This window comes from Ranitomeya imitator, chromosome 10 (genome assembly GCF_032444005.1).
Source record: "Ranitomeya imitator isolate aRanImi1 chromosome 10, aRanImi1.pri, whole genome shotgun sequence".
Classification (NCBI taxonomy): Eukaryota; Metazoa; Chordata; class Amphibia; order Anura; family Dendrobatidae; genus Ranitomeya; species Ranitomeya imitator.
Window position 1 is genome coordinate 144502282 of NC_091291.1, and position 20524 is coordinate 144522805.

General features: G+C 49.0%; 1 protein-coding gene across 12 annotated transcripts in view; it reads left to right on the plus strand.

Annotated features, from left to right (window-relative positions):
• LOC138651732 (CMP-N-acetylneuraminate-beta-galactosamide-alpha-2,3-sialyltransferase 4-like) overlaps positions 1 to 20524 on the plus strand; it is a 230505-nt gene that overhangs the window by 180124 nt on the left and 29857 nt on the right. The window contains exon 1 of one of the 12 annotated variants that reach the window (XM_069742167.1): positions 2994 to 3014. The exons of 9 other annotated variants lie outside the window; for them this stretch is intronic. In XM_069742167.1, the coding sequence (XP_069598268.1) occupies positions 3012 to 3014 (3 nt within the window). In that variant the 5' untranslated portion in view covers positions 2994 to 3011. 2 more of the 12 variants (XM_069742170.1, XM_069742166.1) reach the window with 2 other exon arrangements.

A 20524-nucleotide genomic window follows, 5' to 3' on the forward strand; every position in this document is an offset into this window, starting at 1 on the left:
GGTTAATGTCACCTTGCTATTGTAAGGTGACATTAAGCCAGATTAATAATGGAGAGGCGTCAATTATGACACCTATCTATTATTAATCCAATAGTGTGAAATGGTTAATAAAACACATACACATTATTACAAAGTATTTTAATGAAATAAATACACAGGTTGTTGTAATATTTTATTATACTGGTAATATAATGGAATGTAGGTGAATGACCTGTAGTTACCTCGAGTTGCGGTGATGCGCCCTCTGCTGGATGTCCTCATATGAACTCGAGCCTGGGAACTTTTCAGAATATTACATTCCATTAATTCGCCGGGTTTTTACAGGCAGGGGCGGCTGCATTAGCAGGCTTCTGCTTGTAAAATTAGTTAACCCTTTCAGATGGATTTACAGCGTGGGACGAGACTGATCGTCGGAAGGTATGGAATATTGTTGTTTGTTATGTTTATATTTGTTCCAGGTGACAAGGGTCTTCAGGTGGATTACTAGTATAATAAAATATTACAAAACCTGTGCATTTATTTCATTAAAATACTTTGTAATAATGTGTGTGTGTTTTATTAACCATTTCACACTATTGGATTAATAATAGATAGGTGTCATAATTGACGCCTCTCCATTATTAATCTGGCTTAATGTCACCTTACAATAGCAAGGTGGCATTAACCCTTCATTACCCCATATCCCACCGCTACACGGGAGTGGGAAGAGAGTGACCAAGTGCCAGAATAGGCGCATCTTCCAGATGTGCCTTTTCTGGGGTGGCTGGGGGCAGATGTTTTTAGCCAGGGGGGGGACAATAACCATGGACCCTCTCCAGGCTATTAATATCTGCCCTCAGTCACTGGCTTTACCACTCTGGCGGAGAAAATTGCGCGGGAGCCCACACCAATTTTTTCTGGGATTTAACCCTTTAATTTAATAGCTAGAACGGCCAAATTTTGCACATACGCACTACTAACATTAGTAGTGTGGAATATGCAAAAAAACATGTAACAGGTCTCATATCATGTCGGGTTTGTGAAGGAGATAGGAAAAGCCGGCAATTGAATTACCGGCTTTTAAGCTATCTGGTGCTGTATGAAATATTAATATATATATATATATGTGTCTTATACTGACATATATATATATATATATATATATATATATATATATATATACCTATTCTATGTGTACACACTTATTCTACCTATTCTATTGTAACCTGTCAGTGTGATTTTACTGTACACCGCACTGAATTGCCGACTTTTCTATAGAACACTGCTGCGTATTTCTCGCAAGTCACACTGTTGGTCCGTGTGTGATCCGTATTTTTCTCGCCCCCATAGACTTTTATTGGCGTATTTTTTGCGCAACACGGTGACAAACGCAGCATGCTGCGATTTTCTACGGCCGTAGAAGACCATACGGATCAGTAAAATACGGCAGATAGGAGCAGGGGCATAGAGAATCATTGGGCCGTGTGCAATCCGTATTTTCTGCGCCTCTCATACTTCTGTAAAACTCGCTAGTGTGATGCCGGCCATAGAGACGCTTCTATACAAATGTATCATCCTATGTGTAGATGTCTATTTGTTGCGGTCTATAGAAGTCTTATGTTATGTTTACACGCTGCGCTTTTGCAACATTTTCCCTTGGTGCATAAACATGTTTTCTTGGCAGTTAAATCACTAAGTTCAAAACACTATTTTTGTTGCTGTTTTTGTTTTTTTATGTTTTTTTCGGTAGCGTTTTCGCAGCATTTTATTTTTTTTTTTTTTTGGGGGGGGGGGGAGCTACGAATTACATTTGTGATTTGTCTAGAGTACATGTTTAATAAAGTTAGGTTTATTCATCAAAAAAATTGCAAAACCTATTTACCGCATTTTCTGCGCCTTCTTTATTGCTTTTTGTGAGTGAAAAAATGCTTCCCAAACCTTGAATTGATGTTGCAGATTCCAAATTCAGTGAGTGAAAAAAATAAAGCGTGTGCCGAGATTTCTAGTCTTGTAGGTTTTGTATTGATCACTGATCAATGCTGCGTGTGAAGACGTGCTCGGTGTTATGCTGCGCACTGTGGGGTGTAATTATTCGAGGACTGGGGATGAGATTACTTGTGAGACGCTGGACTGTGCTCATACCGAGGATAGAAGACGAGAACACTGGGAATCTGAGGTGACACTGAGCAAATCACTTAGATTGGGTGGATTTGACTAATGACATTAATTATGCTGAGTAGTAGAAGTGATTACACAGGAGGTGCCCAGATTAAAAGTTACAAAGTGCAAAGACCGAGAAGTTCGGTGGGGGTAGTACTGTGTAATCCCTGCGATCATTGGGAGTAGTACTGTGTAATCCCTGTGGTCGGTGGGAGTCGCACTGTGTAATCCCTATGGTCGGTGAGAGTAGCACTGTGTAATCCCTGTGGTCGGTGGGAGTAGCGCTGTGTAATCCCTGTGGTCGGTGGGAGTAGCGCTGTGTAATCCCTATGGTCGGTGGGAGTAGCTCTGTGTAATCCCTGTGGTCGGTGGGAGTAGCGCTGTGTAATCCCTGTGGTCGGTGGGAGTAGCGCTGTGTAATCCCTATGGTCGGTGGGAGTAGCGCTGTGTAATCCCTATGGTCGGTGGGAGTAGCGCTGTGTAATCCCTGTGGTCGGTGGGAGTAGCACTGTGTAATCCCTATGGTCGGTGGGAGTAGCGCTGTGTAATCCCTGTGGTCGGTGGGAGTAGCGCTGTGTAATCCCTGTGGTCGGTGGGAGTAGCACTGTGTAATCCCTATGGTCGGTGGGAGTAGCGCTGTGTAATCCCTGTGGTCGGTGGGAGTAGCGCTGTGTAATATTGCAGATATCTTTCCTGGAGGCTGCAGATATTTTTAGTTTCTTTCTTCGCTGATTCTGTCACTCAGGAATGTCTGACACATTGTGACGATGATGTGCCGTGTTCCAGCGCAGTGAGTGGACCTGGTATCGTTCGTCGTCTTTCCTGATTGTCACGGTGTCCTGTACTGATCGCGGAGGAACGAGCTCCCGGAAATGGTTTGTAATGAAATCATTTTATTGTTTTAAATGTTATAATAAAAACGATAATTATAAAAAAAATAAGATGAAGTCATAAAATTCTCACAATAGAAAAGGAAAATTACGTCAGTTATAGGGTCACACAGGAGAGGAGCGATCGGTAAGGTCTCATCTCATTGATCACTACAGTCACTCCCTGATAGCTGGCTGATAACAGGGAGTAATAGATTGTAGTCTCCTCCCCAGTAATGGCTGATAACAGGGAGTAATAGATTGTAGTCTCCTCCCCAGTAATGGCTGATAACAGGGAGTAATAGATTGTAGTCTCCTCCCCCAGTAATGGCTGATAACAGGGAGTAATAGATTGTAGTCTCCTCCCCAGTAATGGCTGATAACAGGGAGTAATAGATTGTAGTCTCCTCCCCAGTAATGGCTGATAACAGAGAGTAATAGATTGTAGTCTCCTCCCCAGTAATGGCTGATAACAGGGAGTAATAGATTGTAGTCTCCTCCCCAGTAATGGCTGATAACAGGGAGTAATAGATTGTAGTCTCCTCCCCAGTAATGGCTGATAACAGGGATTAATAGATTGTAGTCTCCTCCCCAGTAATGGCTGATACCAGGGAGTAATAGACTGTAGTCTCCTCCCCCAGTAATGGCTGATAACAGGGAGTAATAGATTGTAGTCTCCTCCCCCAGTAATGGCTGATAACAGGGAGTAATAGATTGTAGTCTCCTCCCCCAGTAATGGCTGATAACAGGGAGTAATAGATTGTAGTCTCCTCCCCAGTAATGGCTGATAACAGGGAGTAATAGATTGCAGTCTCCTCCCCCAGTAATGGCTGATAACAGGGAGTAATAGACTGTAGTCTCCTCCCCAGTAATGGCTGATAACAGGGAGTAATAGCTTGTAGTCTCCTCCCCAGTAATGGCTGATAACAGGGAGTAATAGCTTGTAGTCTCCTCCCCCAGTAATGGCTGATAACAGGGAGTAATAGATTGCAGTCTCCTCCCCCAGTAATGGCTGATAACAGGGAGTAATAGACTGTAGTCTCCTCCCCAGTAATGGCTGATAACAGGGAGTAATAGATTGTAGTCTCCTCCCCAGTAATGGCTGATAACAGGGAGTAATAGATTGTAGTCTCCTCCCCAGTAATGGCTGATAACAGGGAGTAATAGATTGCAGTCTCCTCCCCCAGTAATGGCTGATAACAGGGAGTAATAGACTGTAGTCTCCTCCCCCAGTAATGGCTGATACCAAGGAGTAATAGATTGTAGTCTCCTCCCCAGTAATGGCTGATAACAGGGAGTAATAGATTGTAGTCTCCTCCCCAGTAATGGCTGATAACAGGGAGTAATAGATTGTAGTCTCCTCCCCCAGTAATGGCTGATAACAGGGAGTAATAGATTGTAGTCTCCTTCCTACAGACCAGTGGTGTTGAGCTTCTCTCTGATACAGTCTCTCTGCACTGTTGCGTCGGTCTCTCTACACTGTTGCTTCGGTCTCCCCGCGCTGTTGTGCCGGTCTCCCCGCACTGTTTCGTCGGTCTCTCTGCACTGTTGCGCCGGTCTCCCCGCACTGTTGCGTCGGTCTCTCTGCATTGTTGCCCCAGTCTCCCCGTGCTGTTGCGTCGGTCTCTCTGCACTGTTGCATCGGTCTCTCTGCATTGTTGCATCAGTCTCCCCGTACTGTTGCGCCGGTCTCCCCACGATGTTGCGTCAGTCTCTCTGCACTGTTGGTTGCGTTGGTCTCTCTGCACTGTTGCGTCGGTCTCTCTGCACTGTTGCGTCAGTCTCTCTGCATTGTTGCGTCAGTCTCCCCGTGCTGTTGCGCCAGTCTCCCCGCGCTGTTGCGTCAGTCTCTCTGCACTGTTGCGTCGGTCTCTCTGCATTGTTGCATCAGTCTCCCCTTGCTGTTGCGCCGGTCTCCCCTCGCTGTTACGTCAGTCTCTCTGCACTGTTGGTTGCGTCGGTCTCTCTGCACTGTTGGCTGCGTCGGTCTCTCTGCACTGTTGCATCAGTCTCCCTGCGCTGTTGCATCGGTCTCCCAGCGCTGTTGCGTCAGTCTCCCCGCGCTGTTGCGTCGGTCTCCCCGCGCTGTTGCGTCGGTCTCTCCACGCTTTTGCGTCGGTCTCTCCACGCTGTTGCGTCGGTCTCTCCGCACAGTTTTAGGTGAGTCCTGGCGATTGACCTGCTGTTTCTTCCTCTTTTTTGCTCTCGTCATGAAGGGGCTATGGTGCAATGCAGGTGATTAGTCACAGTCTCTGCCGTCATCTCCACAGCACAATGGATGACTTCAGTCCATAACCGCGCAGTTGAGCAATGCGGGAAGAGTTTTCAGAGAAATTAATATTTGGTGCAGAATAATCTGTAAAGCTGTGGACTGTGCTGCAGGTTTATCCTGGATTTCACCCCGTTCACTAGAAAAGGAGAAATCCGCCATGAAATCAACTCAAAGAATATTCACATCTCAGACTTCACACACTTCATGGCAATCTCTGCTCAGCAATTTTCAACAACTTGTAGATGAGATCTGTTGATGCTTCTGTTCATATGTACTGCTGAGGCTCTGGCCAGAAGCTGACAAGCATGTCCTCTGTGTGTCTTCCAGCCCTCGGCTCATTAGGTGGAGGGACTGAGCATGTGTGTCTTCCAGCCCTCGGCTCATTAGGTGGAGGGACTGAGCGTGTGTGTCCTCCAGCACTCGGCTCATTAGGTGGAGGGACTGAGCGTGTGTGTCCTCCAGCACTCGGCTCATTAGGTGGAGGGACTGAGCGTGTGTGTCCTCCAGCACTCGGCTCATTAGGTGGAGGGACTGAGCGTGTGTGTCCTCCAGCACTCGGCTCATTAGGTGGAGGGACTGAGCGTGTGTGTCCTTCAGCCCTCGGCTCATTAGGTGGAGGGACTGAGCGTGTGTGTCCTCCAGCACTCGGCTCATTAGGTGGAGGGACTGAGCGTGTGTGTCCTCCAGCACTCGGCTCATTAGGTGGAGGGACTGAGCGTGTGTGTCTTCCAGCCCTCGGCTCATTAGGTGGAGGGACTGAGCATGTGTGTCTTCCAGCCCTCGGCTCATTAGGTGGAGGGACTGAGCGTGTGTGTCCTCCAGCACTCGGCTTATTAGGTGGAGGGACTGAGCGTGTGTGTCTTCCAACCCTCGGCTCATTAGGTGGAGGGACTGAGCATGTGTGTCTTCCAGCCCTCGGCTCATTAGGTGGAGGGACTGAGCGTGTGTGTCCTCCAGCACTCGGCTCATTAGGTGGAGGGACTGAGCGTGTGTGTCCTCCAGCACTCGGCTCATTAGGTGGAGGGACTGAGCGTGTGTGTCCTCCAGCACTCGGCTCATTAGGTGGAGGGACGGAGCGTGTGTGTCCTCCAGCACTCGGCTCATTAGGTGGAGGGACTGAGCGTGTGTGTCCTCCAGCACTCGGCTCATTAGGTGGAGGGACTGAGCGTGTGTGTCCTCCAGCACTCAGCTCATTAGATGGAGGGGACTGAGCGTGTGTGTCCTCCAGCACTCGGCTCATTAGGTGGAGGGGACTGAGCGTGTGTGTCCTCCAGCATTCAGCTCATTAGATGGAGGGGACTGAGCGTGTGTGTCCTCCAGCACTCAGCTCATTAGATGGAGGGGACTGAGCGTGTGTGTCCTCCAGCACTCAGCTCATTAGATGGAGGGACTGAGCGTGTGTGTCCTCCAGCACTCGGCTCATTAGGTGGAGGGGACTGAGCGTGTGTGTCCTCCAGCACTCGGCTCATTAGGTGGAGGGGACTGAGCGTGTGTGTCCTCCAGCACTCGGCTCATTAGGTGGAGGGGACTGAGCGTGTGTGTCCTCCAGCACTCAGCTCATTAGATGGCGCTGACAGTCAGTGCAGGGAAGCTGACGGCGGGGGACGTGACAGACATCGGAATGTGAGTATGTAGTGTTTTTTGTTTTTTTTTACTTTTACAATGGCAACCAGGGTAAATATCGGGTTACTAAGCGCGGCCCTGCACTTAGTATCCCGATATTTACCCTGGTTACAGGTGAACACATCGCTGGAACGGCGTCACACACGCCGATCTAGCGATGACAGCGGGTGATCAGCGACCAAAAAAAAAGGTCCTAATCATTCCCCAACGATCTCCCAGCAGGGGCCTGATCGTTGGTCGTTGTCACACAAAGATATCGTTAGCGGGATCGTAGCTACGTCACAAAAAGCGTGACGTTGCAACGATATCCTTAACGAAATTGTTATGTGTGAAGGTACCTTAATGCATTATGTAATGCTGTAGATAAGCCCCCGATGTATCCTGAAAGATAAGAAAGACAAGTTAGATTATATTCACCCAGGGGTGGTCCCGCTGCGGTCCGGTCTGATGGGCGTCGTTGTCCGGGTCCAGCGCCTCCTATCTTCATGCGATGTCGTCATCCTCCTTGCTTCTGTCGCGGCTCCGGCGCAGGCGCACTTTATCTCCATGTTGAGGGCAGAGCAAAGTACTGCAGTGCGCAGGTGCTCGGTCTCTCTGACCTTTCCGGCGCCTGCGCACTGCAGTACTTTCTCTGCCCTCAACAGGACAGATCAGTACGCCTGCGCAGGAGTCACGACAGAAAAAAATTTCACAACCATCAAAAGATCAGAACATTTCATCACAAGGGCAGCAACAGTGTTTCCTTATCAGATTTGTCATTGTTCCCAGATAATTTTATTGTAATTGTTCACAGGAACTAGAGATGAAAGTCTGCATAATATTATCTTCTATATGTGGCGATATATCCAACGCAATGGATCTAATGTCTGAGACAGTCAAATATCGCAGACAAAATATTATAGTTTTATTGCCATTTTATTCCCTTTATTATATTAGTTATATTCTTGTACATAGGGGCAGTATTATAGTAGTTATATTCTTGTACATAGGAGCAGTATTATAGTAGTTATATTCTTGTACATAGGGGCAGTATTATAGTAGTTATATTCTTGTACATAGGAGCAGTATTATAGCAGTTATATTCTTGTACATAGGGGCAGTATTATAGTAGATATATTCTTGTACATAGGGGGCAGTATTATAGTAGTTACATTCTTGTACATAGGGGCAGTATTATAGTAGTTATATTCTTGTACATAGGGGCAGTATTATAGTAGTTATATTCTTGTACATAGGAGCAGTATTATAGTAGTTATATTCTTGTACATAGGAGCAGTATTATAGTAGTTATATTCTTGTACATACGAGCAGTATTATAGTAGTTATATTCTTGTACATAGGGGCAGTATTATAGTAGTTATATTCTTGTACATACGAGCAGTATTATAGTAGTTATATTCTTGTACATACGAGCAGTATTATAGTAGTTATATTCTTGTACATAGGGGCAGTATTATAGTAGTTATATTCTTGTACATAGGAGCAGTATTATAGTAGTTATATTCTTGTACATAGGGGCAGTATTATAGTAGTTATATTCTTGTACATACGAGCAGTATTATAGTAGTTATATTCTTGTACATACGAGCAGTATTATAGTAGTTATATTCTTGTACATAGGGGCAGTATTATAGTAGTTATATTCTTGTACATAGGAGCAGTATTATAGTAGTTATATTCTTGTACATAGGGGCAGTATTATAGTAGTTATATTCTTGTACATAGGAGCAGTATTATAGTAGTTATATTCTTGTACATAGGGGCAGTATTATAGTAGTTATATTCTTGTATATAGCGGCAGTATTATAGTAGTTATATTCTTGTACATAGGAGCAGTATTATAGTAGTTATATTCTTGTATATAGGAGCAGTATTATAGTAGTTATATTCTTGTACATAGGGGCAGTATTATAGTAGTTATATTCTTGTACATAGGGGCAGTATTATAGTACTTATATTCTTGTACATAGGAGCAGTATTATAGTAGTTATATTCTTGTATATAGGAGCAGTATTATAGTAGTTATATTCTTGTACATAGGGGCAGTATTATAGTAGTTATATTCTTGTACATAGGAGCAGTATTATAGTAGTTATATTCTTGTACATAGGGGCAGTATTATAGTAGTTATATTCTTGTATATAGCGGCAGTATTATAGTAGTTATATTCTTGTACATAGGAGCAGTATTATAGTAGTTATATTCTTGTATATAGCGGCAGTATTATAGTAGTTATATTCTTGTACACAGGAGCAGTATTATAGTAGTTATATTCTTGTATATAGCGGCAGTATTATAGTAGTTATATTCTTGTACATAGGAGCAGTATTATCGTAGTTATATTCTTGTACATAGGGGCAGTATTATAGTAGTTATATTCTTGTACATAGGGGCGGTATTATAGTAGTTATATTCTTGTACATAGGGGCAGTATTATAGTAGTTATATTCTTGTACATAGGGGCAGTATTATAGTAGTTATATTCTTGTACATAGGGGCAGTATTATAGTAGTTATATTCTTGTATATAGCGGCAGTATTATAGTAGTTATATTCTTGTATATAGCGGCAGTATTATAGTAGTTATATTCTTGTACATAGGAGCAGTATTATAGCAGTTATATTCTTGTACATAGGGGCAGTATTATGGTAGTTGTATTCTTGTACATAGGGGCAGTATTATGGTAGTTATCTGATTATTGTGTATGTTTTATCGTTTGTGACTGAGCTGTGACCTTGGAATAATTGATTTCCTTGTCAGTCATTATGAGGTGGATAGTGTGATTGTTCTTGTGAGTTCAGTATCTCTGCGGTTTGTCCGCCCGCTCTTTGTGTGTGATGGGGTCACATCCACTCCCAGAACACAAATACTGGTGACATTTTGCCGGTAGGCTTCTGTTGCCCTCGTGGTTCTCTGTGTAGATTCCACATTGCAGGAGGACATTTCCCTTTATGTCCTTGAGCTTTACAAGACGACTTATGTTGTCATCAGTGCGATATCTTAGAATTTAAAGGGCCGGTCATGACTTTTGTAAATAAAGCTGATGTCAAAAGTTTTGCAACTTTCTATTACATTTAGTTTCAGTTACTCACCTTTTTAAGAGCTACTTCCTTCTAGAGAATTGGGAGCTTCTTTAGACTGGAGGTCAGAGCATTGGTCCTGATCACACAGCAGAGAGTTTGTTACAGTGTATTCAGCATGAACAGTCCATATAAACTAAGTCCCTCAGCTGCCTCCATCCCTCCTGTCCTGGATCCTGGTTATTTGCACTGATACATTGTAACGAAATGTACCAAGAATTCTGTATATTGGGCCACAACCATGTTTCGCACTGTGGATTACATGTCAGTCCTGAGCGATTTGTCCTCTCCCGCTTTGTTCTAAGGTTTAATATGTCACAAATTAATTTAAAATGTGTCAAATTAAGCCACAGCCCCTAACAGTGACGAGGACACAATGGCGCACACCTCACTGCAGTTTGTCTTGTAATTCCGCTCCCCATTTTATAAATGTCTCCAAAATGTATGTATTCTGGGAGGAATCCGACTAGGATATCCTGTAATGTCACAGGGGCGTCTGTGTCCACCGCCACATTGTATACTGTATCTCTTTTTGCATTGCATTATTTGGCTCTTGTATCTGTTGTTTCTTTTTGCATTGCATTATTTGGCTCTTGTATCTGTTGTTTCTTTTTGCATTGCTTTATTTGGCTCTTGTATCTCTTGTTTCTTTTTGCATTGCATTATTTGGCTCTTGTATCCGTTGTTTCTTTTTGCATTGCTTTACTTGGCTCTTGTATCCGTTGTTTCTTTTTGCATTGCATTATTTGGCTCTTGTTTCTTTTTGCATTGCATTATTTGGCTCTTGTATCTGTTGTTTCTTTTTGCATTGCATTATTTGGCTCTTGTTTCTTTTTGCATTGCATTATTTGGCTCTTGTATCTGTTGTTTCTTTTTGCATTGCATTATTTGGCTCTTGTATCTCATGTTTCTTTTTGCATTGCATTATTTGTGCCTTGTATCTCGTGTTTCTTTTTGCATTGCATTATTTGGCTCTTGTATCTGTTGTTTCTTTTTGCATTGCATTATTTGGCTCTTGTATCTGTTGTTTCTTTTGGCACTGCATTATTTGGCTCTTGTATCTGTTGTTTTTGCATTGCATTTTGTCATGTTTCTTTTTGCCTCCTTCCTCTGGCCTCTGTATAGTAATAGCTGGTACTACAGGGGGCACGTCCAGCCAGAGGCCTGCGCAGCTCGGGGTGTGGCTGCTGGTAGGTGCCCCCCTAGTTTTGGATGTCAGTACTTTGTGAGTGGTTCTTTTCCTTCCTGTTCATTCATGCCTGTGCCCTCTGTGGGTGCGGCTCCTCGTGCTGTGGACTTCTCTTAATGACAGGAGACAATATTAGGCTTCTTGACAGCTGCTTTAAGTAAACCTCAGGTGGGTGGACTCCTGTCACGCGCGGCTCCGTCACTTGCTGCCACTCGTGTCTCGCGCTGCACTCCTGCTGCTGAGTGAAGTCAATGGTAAGATGAGCCCTGGTGCCGTCCACTGTGGGTGCCAGGACTCCGGGATGCTCCCTGGGCCGGTGCCACCCGTGGGTGTTTCTCAGCAGGGTGTTGTGCCCACAATATTATGTTTTTGGCTGATCAGAGTGTCCCGGGTGCTCCGCCGCCGCCTCTCTCATTGATGGAAACCACTAATCGCATTCTGCTTCGGAGCTCAGGGGTCATTTATTTTAGGCAGAGGCGGGTGCGGGCGACCCTCGCAGGAGTGATGAAAGGGTATTTGTGTGTTGTGGCCTCCTTTCATTATATTCTGCGCTTTATTGTTTTTTAGATTTGTATTTCTTGTTATTTCTACTTTTTGTATTTCAGAATTTATTTTAGGATTCCTTAATTCTGTGTTGATGATGGTGATAATTAGATAATTTGTTCTGTACAGTTTGTGTAGTGTCTTGTTTTGGTTTTCAGTCTTTTGGAGTTTTTTTTTAGTTTGATTTCTACATTTGCGATTTTCATATATAGAGGGAGATTTGTATAATGTAACCTTTAGCAGACTGGACTGTTTTTGATGATGTGGATTTTTGTTGTGTACCTTCCTATTCTCATCTGATGGGGACTTGTTGAATATTAATAGCTTAAAAGTCATCCCCCTACATTTAGGATGGGGAATAACTCGTCGATCACAGAGAGACCAAACTTTGGGACCACAGCAATTCCAAAACTGGGGCTGCAGACCCCTGTACAGTGGATGGAGCAGACCCCAAGCTTGGGTTCCCCTGCTCCATTAAGGATGGGCTGCAGACCCCTGTACAATGGATGGAGCAGACCCCAAGCTTGTGTTCCTCTGCTCCATTTAGGATGGTCTGCAGACCCCCGTACAATGCATAGAGCAGACCCCAAGCTTGGGTTCCCCTGCTCCATTTAGGATAGGCTGCAGACCCCCGTACCATGGATAGAGCAGACTCCAACCTTGTACTCCTCTGCTCCATTTATGATGGGCTGCAGACCCCCGTACAATGGATGGAGCGAACTCCAACCTTGTACTCCTCTGCTCCATTTATGATGGGCTGCAGACCCCCGTACAATGGATGGAGCGGACTCCAGGCCTGTGTTCCCCTGCTCCATTTATGATGGGCTGCAGACCCCCGTACAATGGATGGAGCGGACTCCAGGCCTGTGTTCCCCTGCTCCATTTATGATGGGCTGCAGACCCCCGTACAATGGATGGAGCGAACTCCAACCTTGTGTTCCTCTGCTCCATTTATGATGGGCTGCAGACCCCCGTACAATGGATGGAGCGGACTCCAGGCCTGTGTTCCCCTGCTCCATTTATGATGGGCTGCAGACCCCCGTACAATGGATGGAGTTGACTCCAGCCTTGTGTTCCTCTGCTCCGTTTATGATGGGCTGCAGACCCCCGTACAATGGATGGAGCGGACTCCAAGCTTGTGTTCCTCTGCTCCATTTAGGATGGACTGCAGACCCTCGTACAATGGATGGAGCGGACTCCAGGCCTGTGTTCCCCTGCTCCATTTATGATGGGCTGCAGACCCCTGAACAATGGATGGAGTTGACTCCAAGCCTGTGTTCCTCTGCTCCGTTTATGATGGGCTGCAGACCCCCGTACTATGGATGGAGCAGACTCCAGCCTGTGTTCCTCTGCTCCGTTTATGATGGGCTGCAGACCCCTGAACAATGGATGGAGTTGACTCCAAGCCTGTGTTCCTCTGCTCCTTTTAGGATGGGCTGCAGACCCCCGAACAATGGATGGAATTGACTCCAACCTTGTGTTCCTCTGCTCCGTTTATGATGGGCTGCAGACCCCCGTACTATGGATGGAGCGGACTCCAACCTTGTGTTCCTCTGCTCCGTTTATGATGGGCTGCAGACCCCCGTACTATGGATGGAGCGGACTCCAACCTTGTGTTCCTCTGCTCCGTTTATGATGGGCTGCAGACCCCCGTACTATGGATGGAGCGGACTCCAACCTTGTGTTCCTCTGCTCCGTTTATGATGGGCTGCAGACCCCCGTACAATGGATGGAGCAGACTCCAAGCTTGTGTTCCTCTGCTCCATTTAGGATGGGCTGCAGACCCCTGAACAATGGATGGAGTTGACTCCAACCTTGTGTTCCTCTGCTCAGTTTATGATGGGCTGCAGACCCCCGTACAATGGATGGAGCGGACTCCAACCTTGTGTTCCTCTGCTCCATTTAGGATGGGCTGCAGACCCCTGAAGATGGATGGAGTTGACTCCAAGCCTGTGTTCCTCTGCTCCGTTTATGATGGGCTGCAGACCCCCGTACAATGGATGGAGCGGACTCCAGGCCTGTGTTCCCCTGCTCCATTTATGATGGGCTGCAGACCCCTGAACAATGGATGGAGTTGACTCCAAGCCTGTGTTCCTCTGCTCCTTTTAGGATGGGCTGCAGACCCCCGAACAATGGATGGAATTGACTCCAACCTTGTGTTCCTCTGCTCCGTTTATGATGGGCTGCAGACCCCCGTACTATGGATGGAGCGGACTCCAACCTTGTGTTCCTCTGCTCCGTTTATGATGGGCTGCAGACCCCCGTACTATGGATGGAGCGGACTCCAACCTTGTGTTCCTCTGCTCCGTTTATGATGGGCTGCAGACCCCCGTACTATGGATGGAGCGGACTCCAACCTTGTGTTCCTCTGCTCCGTTTATGATGGGCTGCAGACCCCCGTACAATGGATGGAGCAGACTCCAAGCTTGTGTTCCTCTGCTCCATTTAGGATGGGCTGCAGACCCCTGAACAATGGATGGAGTTGACTCCAACCTTGTGTTCCTCTGCTCAGTTTATGATGGGCTGCAGACCCCCGTACAATGGATGGAGCGGACTCCAACCTTGTGTTCCTCTGCTCCATTTAGGATGGGCTGCAGACCCCTGAAGATGGATGGAGTTGACTCCAGCCTTGTGTTCCTCTGCTCCGTTTATGATGGGCTGCAGACCCCCGTACAATAGATGGAGCAGACTCCAAGCTTGTGTTCCTCTGCTCCGTTTATGATGGGCTGCAGACCCCCGTACAATGGATGGAGCAGACTCCAGCCTTCTGCTCCTCTGCTCCGTTTAGGATGGGCTGCAGACCCCTGAACAATGGATGGAGTTGACTCCAACCTTGTGTTCCTCTGCTCCGTTTATGATGGGCTGCAGACCCCCGTACAATGGATGGAGCGGACTCCAACCTTGTGTTCCTCTGCTCCGTTTATGATGGGCTGCAGACCCCTGAACAATGGATGGAGTTGACTCCAACCTTGTGTTCCTCTGCTCCGTTTATGATGGGCTGCAGACCCCCCGTACAATGGATGGAGCAGACTCCAACCTTGTGTTCCTCTGCTCCTTTTAGGATGGGCTGCAGACCCCCATACTATGGATGGAGCGGACTCCAGCCTTGTGTTCCTCTGCTCCGTTTATGATGGGCTGCAGACCCCTGAACAATGGATGGAGCAGACTCCAACCTTGTGTTCCTCTGCTCCTTTTAGGATGGGCTGCAGACCCCCGTACTATGGATGGAGCGGACTCCAGCCTTGTGTTCCTCTGCTCCGTTTATGATGGGCTGCAGACCCCTGTACTATGGATGGAGCGGACTCCAGCCTTGTGTTCCTCTGCTCCATTTATGATGGGCTGCAGACCCCCGTACTATGGATGGAGCGGACTCCAGCCTTGTGTTCCTCTGCTCCGTTTATGATGGGCTGCAGACCCCCGTACAATGGATGGAGCGGACTCCAGCCTTGTGTTCCTCTGCTCCGTTTATGATGGGCTGCAGACCCCCGTACTATGGATGGAGCAGACTCCAGCCTTGTGTTCCTCTGCTCCGTTTATGATGGACTGCAGACCCCCGTACAATGGATGGAGCGGACTCCAGCCTTGTGTTCCCCTGCTCCGTTTATGATGGGCTGCAGACCCCCGTACAATGGATGGAGCGGACTCCAGCTTTGTGTTCCTCTGCTCCGTTTATGATGGGCTGCAGACCCCCGTACTATGGATGGAGCGGACTCCAGCCTTGTGTTCCTCTGCTCCATTTATGATGGGCTGCAGACCCCCGTACTATGGATGGAGCGGACTCCAGCCTTGTGTTCCTCTGCTCCATTTATGATGGGCTGCAGACCCCCGTACTATGGATGGAGCAGACTCCAGCCTTGTGTTCCTCTGCTCCATTTATGATGGGCTGCAGACCCCCGTACTATGGATGGAGCGGACTCCAGGCCTGTGTTCCTCTGCTCCGTTTATGATGGGCTGCAGACCCCCGTACTATGGATGGAGCAGACTCCAGCCTTGTGTTCCTCTGCTCCGTTTATGATGGGCTGCAGACCCCCGTACTATGGATGGAGCAGACTCCAGCCTTGTGTTCCTCTGCTCCGTTTATGATGGGCTGCAGACCCCCGTACTATGGATGGAGCGGACTCCAGGCCTGTGTTCCTCTGCTCCGTTTATGATGGGCTGCAGACCCCCGTACTATGGATGGAGCAGACTCCAGCCTTGTGTTCCTCTGCTCCGTTTATGATGGGCTGCAGACCCCCGTACTATGGATGGAGCGGACTCCAGGCCTGTGTTCCTCTGCTCCGTTTATGATGGGCTGCAGACCCCCGTACTATGGATGGAGCGGACTCCAGCCTTGTGTTCCTCTGCTCCGTTTATGATGGGCTGCAGACCCCCGTACTATGGATGGAGCGGACTCCAGCCTTGTGTTCCTCTGCTCCGTTTATGATGGGCTGCAGACCCCCGTACTATGGATGGAGCGGACTCCAGCCTTGTGTTCCTCTGCTCCATTTATGATGGGCTGCAGACCTCCGTACTATGGATGGAGCGGACTCCAGGCCTGTGTTCCTCTGCTCCGTTTATGATGGGCTGCAGACCCCCGTACTATGGATGGAGCAGACTCCAGCCTTGTGTTCCTCTGCTCCATTTATGATGGGCTGCAGACCCCCGTACTATGGATGGAGCGGACTCCAGGCCTGTGTTCCTCTGCTCCGTTTATGATGGGCTGCAGACCCCCGTACTATGGATGGAGCAGACTCCAGCCTTGTGTTCCTCTGCTCTGTTTATGATGGGCTGCAGACCCCCGTACTATGGATGGAGCGGACTCCAACCTTGTGTTCCTCTGCTCCTTTTAGGATGGGCTGCAGACCCCCGTACTATGGATGGAGCGGACTCCAGCCTTGTGTTCTTCCTCTCCGTTTATGATGGGCTGCAGACCCCCGTACTATGGATGGAGCGGACTCCAACCTTGTGTTCCTCTGCTCCGTTTATGATGGGCTGCAGACCCCCGTACTATGGATGGAGCAGACTCCAGCCTTGTGTTCCTCTGCTCCGTTTATGATGGGCTGCAGACCCCCGTACTATGGATGGAGCAGACTCCAGCCTTGTGTTCCTCTGCTCCGTTTATGATGGGCTGCAGACCCCCGTACAATGGATGGAGCGGACTCCAGCCTTGTGTTCCTCTGCTCCGTTTAGGATGGGCTGCAGACCCCCGTACTATGGAAGGAGCGGACTCCAGGCCTGTGTTCCTCTGCTCCGTTTATGATGGGCTGCAGACCCCCGTACTATGGATGGAGCAGACTCCAGCCTTGTGTTCCTCTGCTCCGTTTATGATGGGCTGCAGACCCCCGTACAATGGATGGAGCGGACTCCAGCCTTGTGTTCCTCTGCTCCGTTTAGGATGGGCTGCAGACCCCCGTACTATGGAAGGAGCGGACTCCAGCCTTGTGTTCCTCTGCTCCGTTTAGGATGGGCTGCAGACCCCTGTACTATGGATGGAGCGGACTCCAGCCTTGTGTTCCTCTGCTCCGTTTATGATGGGCTGCAGACCCCCGTACTATGGATGGAGCAGACTCCAGCCTTGTGTTCCTCTGCTCCGTTTATGATGGGCTGCAGACCCCTGTACTATGGATGGAGCAGACTCCAGCCTTGTGCTCCTCTGCTCCGTTTATGATGGGCTGCAGACCCCCGTACTATGGATGGAGCAGACTCCAGCCTTGTGTTCCTCTGCTCCGTTTATGATGGGCTGCAGACCCCCGTACTATGGATGGAGCAGACTCCAGCCTTGTGTTCCTCTGCTCCGTTTATGATGGGCTGCAGACCCCCGTACTATGGATGGAGCGGACTCCAGCCTTGTGTTCCTCTGCTCCATTTATGATGGGCTGCAGACCTCCGTACTATGGATGGAGCGGACTCCAGGCCTGTGTTCCTCTGCTCCGTTTATGATGGGCTGCAGACCCCCGTACTATGGATGGAGCAGACTCCAGCCTTGTGTTCCTCTGCTCCATTTATGATGGGCTGCAGACCCCCGTACTATGGATGGAGCGGACTCCAGGCCTGTGTTCCTCTGCTCCGTTTATGATGGGCTGCAGACCCCCGTACTATGGATGGAGCAGACTCCAGCCTTGTGTTCCTCTGCTCTGTTTATGATGGGCTGCAGACCCCCGTACTATGGATGGAGCGGACTCCAACCTTGTGTTCCTCTGCTCCTTTTAGGATGGGCTGCAGACCCCCGTACTATGGATGGAGCGGACTCCAGCCTTGTGTTCTTCCTCTCCGTTTATGATGGGCTGCAGACCCCCGTACTATGGATGGAGCGGACTCCAACCTTGTGTTCCTCTGCTCCGTTTATGATGGGCTGCAGACCCCCTTACTATGGATGGAGCAGACTCCAGCCTTGTGTTCCTCTGCTCCGTTTATGATGGGCTGCAGACCCCCGTACTATGGATGGAGCAGACTCCAGCCTTGTGTTCCTCTGCTCCGTTTATGATGGGCTGCAGACCCCCGTACAATGGATGGAGCGGACTCCAGCCTTGTGTTCCTCTGCTCCGTTTAGGATGGGCTGCAGACCCCCGTACTATGGATGGAGCGGACTCCAGGCCTGTGTTCCTCTGCTCCGTTTATGATGGGCTGCAGACCCCCGTACTATGGATGGAGCAGACTCCAGCCTTGTGTTCCTCTGCTCCGTTTATGATGGGCTGCAGACCCCCGTACAATGGATGGAGCGGACTCCAGCCTTGTGTTCCTCTGCTCCGTTTAGGATGGGCTGCAGACCCCTGTACTATGGATGGAGCAGACTCCAGCCTTGTGCTCCTCTGCTCCGTTTATGATGGGCTGCAGACCCCCGTACTATGGATGGAGCAGACTCCAGCCTTGTGTTCCTCTGCTCCGTTTATGATGGGCTGCAGACCCCCGTACTATGGATGGAGCAGACTCCAGCCTTGTGTTCCTCTGCTCCGTTTATGATGGGCTGCAGACCCCCGTACTATGGATGGAGCAGACTCCAGCCTTGTGTTCCTCTGCTCCGTTTATGATGGGCTGCAGACCCCCGTACTATGGATGGAGCAGACTCCAGCCTTGTGTTCCTCTGCTCCGTTTATGATGGGCTGCAGACCCCCGTACTATGGATGGAGCAGACTCCAGCCTTGTGTTCCTCTGCTCCGTTTATGATGGGCTGCAGACCCCCGTACTATGGATGGAGCAGACTCCAGCCTTGTGTTCCTCTGCTCCGTTTATGATGGGCTGCAGACCCCCGTACTATGGATGGAGCGGACTCCAGCCTTGTGTTCCTCTGCTCCGTTTATGATGGGCTGCAGACCCCCGTACTATGGATGGAGCGGACTCCAGCCTTGTGTTCCTCTGCTCCGTTTATGATGGGCTGCAGACCCCCGTACTATGGATGGAGCGGACTCCAGCCTTGTGCTCCTCTGCTCCGTTTATGATGGGCTGCAGACCCCCGTACTATGGATGGAGCGGACTCCAGCCTTGTGTTCCTCTGCTCCGTTTATGATGGGCTGCAGACCCCCGTACTATGGATGGAGCGGACTCCAGCCTTGTGTTCCTCTGCTCCGTTTATGATGGGCTGCAGACCCCCGTACTATGGATGGAGCGGACTCCAGCCTTGTGTTCCTCTGCTCCGTTTATGATGGGCTGCAGACCCCCGTACTATGGATGGAGCGGACTCCAGCCTTGTGTTCCTCTGCTCCGTTTATGATGGGCTGCAGACCCCCGTACTATGGATGGAGCGGACTCCAGGCCTGTGTTCCTCTGCTCCGTTTATGATGGGCTGCAGACCCCCGTACTATGGATGGAGCAGACTCCAGCCTTGTGCTCCTCTGCTCCGTTTATGATGGGCTGCAGACCCCCGTACTATGGATGGAGCGGACTCCAGCCTTGTGTTCCTCTGCTCCGTTTATGATGGGCTGCAGACCCCCGTACTATGGATGGAGCGGACTCCAGCCTTGTGTTCCTCTGCTCCGTTTATGATGGGCTGCAGACCCCCGTACTATGGATGGAGCAGACTCCAGCCTTGTGTTCCTCTGCTCCGTTTATGATGGGCTGCAGACCCCCGTACTATGGATGGAGCAGACTCCAGCTTTGTGTTCCTCTGCTCCGTTTATGATGGGCTGCAGACCCCCGTACTATGGATGGAGCAGACTCCAGCCTTGTGTTCCTCTGCTCCGTTTATGATGGGCTGCAGACCCCCGTACTATGGATGGAGCGGACTCCAGCCTTGTGCTCCTCTGCTCCGTTTATGATGGGCTGCAGACCCCCGTACTATGGATGGAGCGGACTCCAGCCTTGTGTTCCTCTGCTCCGTTTATGATGGGCTGCAGACCCCCGTACTATGGATGGAGCAGACTCCAGCCTTGTGTTCCTCTGCTCCGTTTATGATGGGCTGCAGACCCCCGTACTATGGATGGAGCAGACTCCAGCCTTGTGTTCCTCTGCTCCGTTTATGATGGGCTGCAGACCCCCGTACTATGGATGGAGCAGACTCCAGCCTTGTGCTCCTCTGCTCCGTTTATGATGGGCTGCAGACCCCCGTACTATGGATGGAGCAGACTCCAGCCTTGTGTTCCTCTGCTCCGTTTATGATGGGCTGCAGACCCCCGTACTATGGATGGAGCGGACTCCAGCCTTGTGCTCCTCTGCTCCGTTTATGATGGGCCGCAGACCCCCGTACTATGGATGGAGCGGACTCCAGCCTTGTGTTCCTCTGCTCCGTTTATGATGGGCCGCAGACCCCCGTACTATGGATGGAGCGGACTCCAGCCTTGTGTTCCTCTGCTCCGTTTATGATGGGCTGCAGACCCCCGTACTATGGATGGAGCAG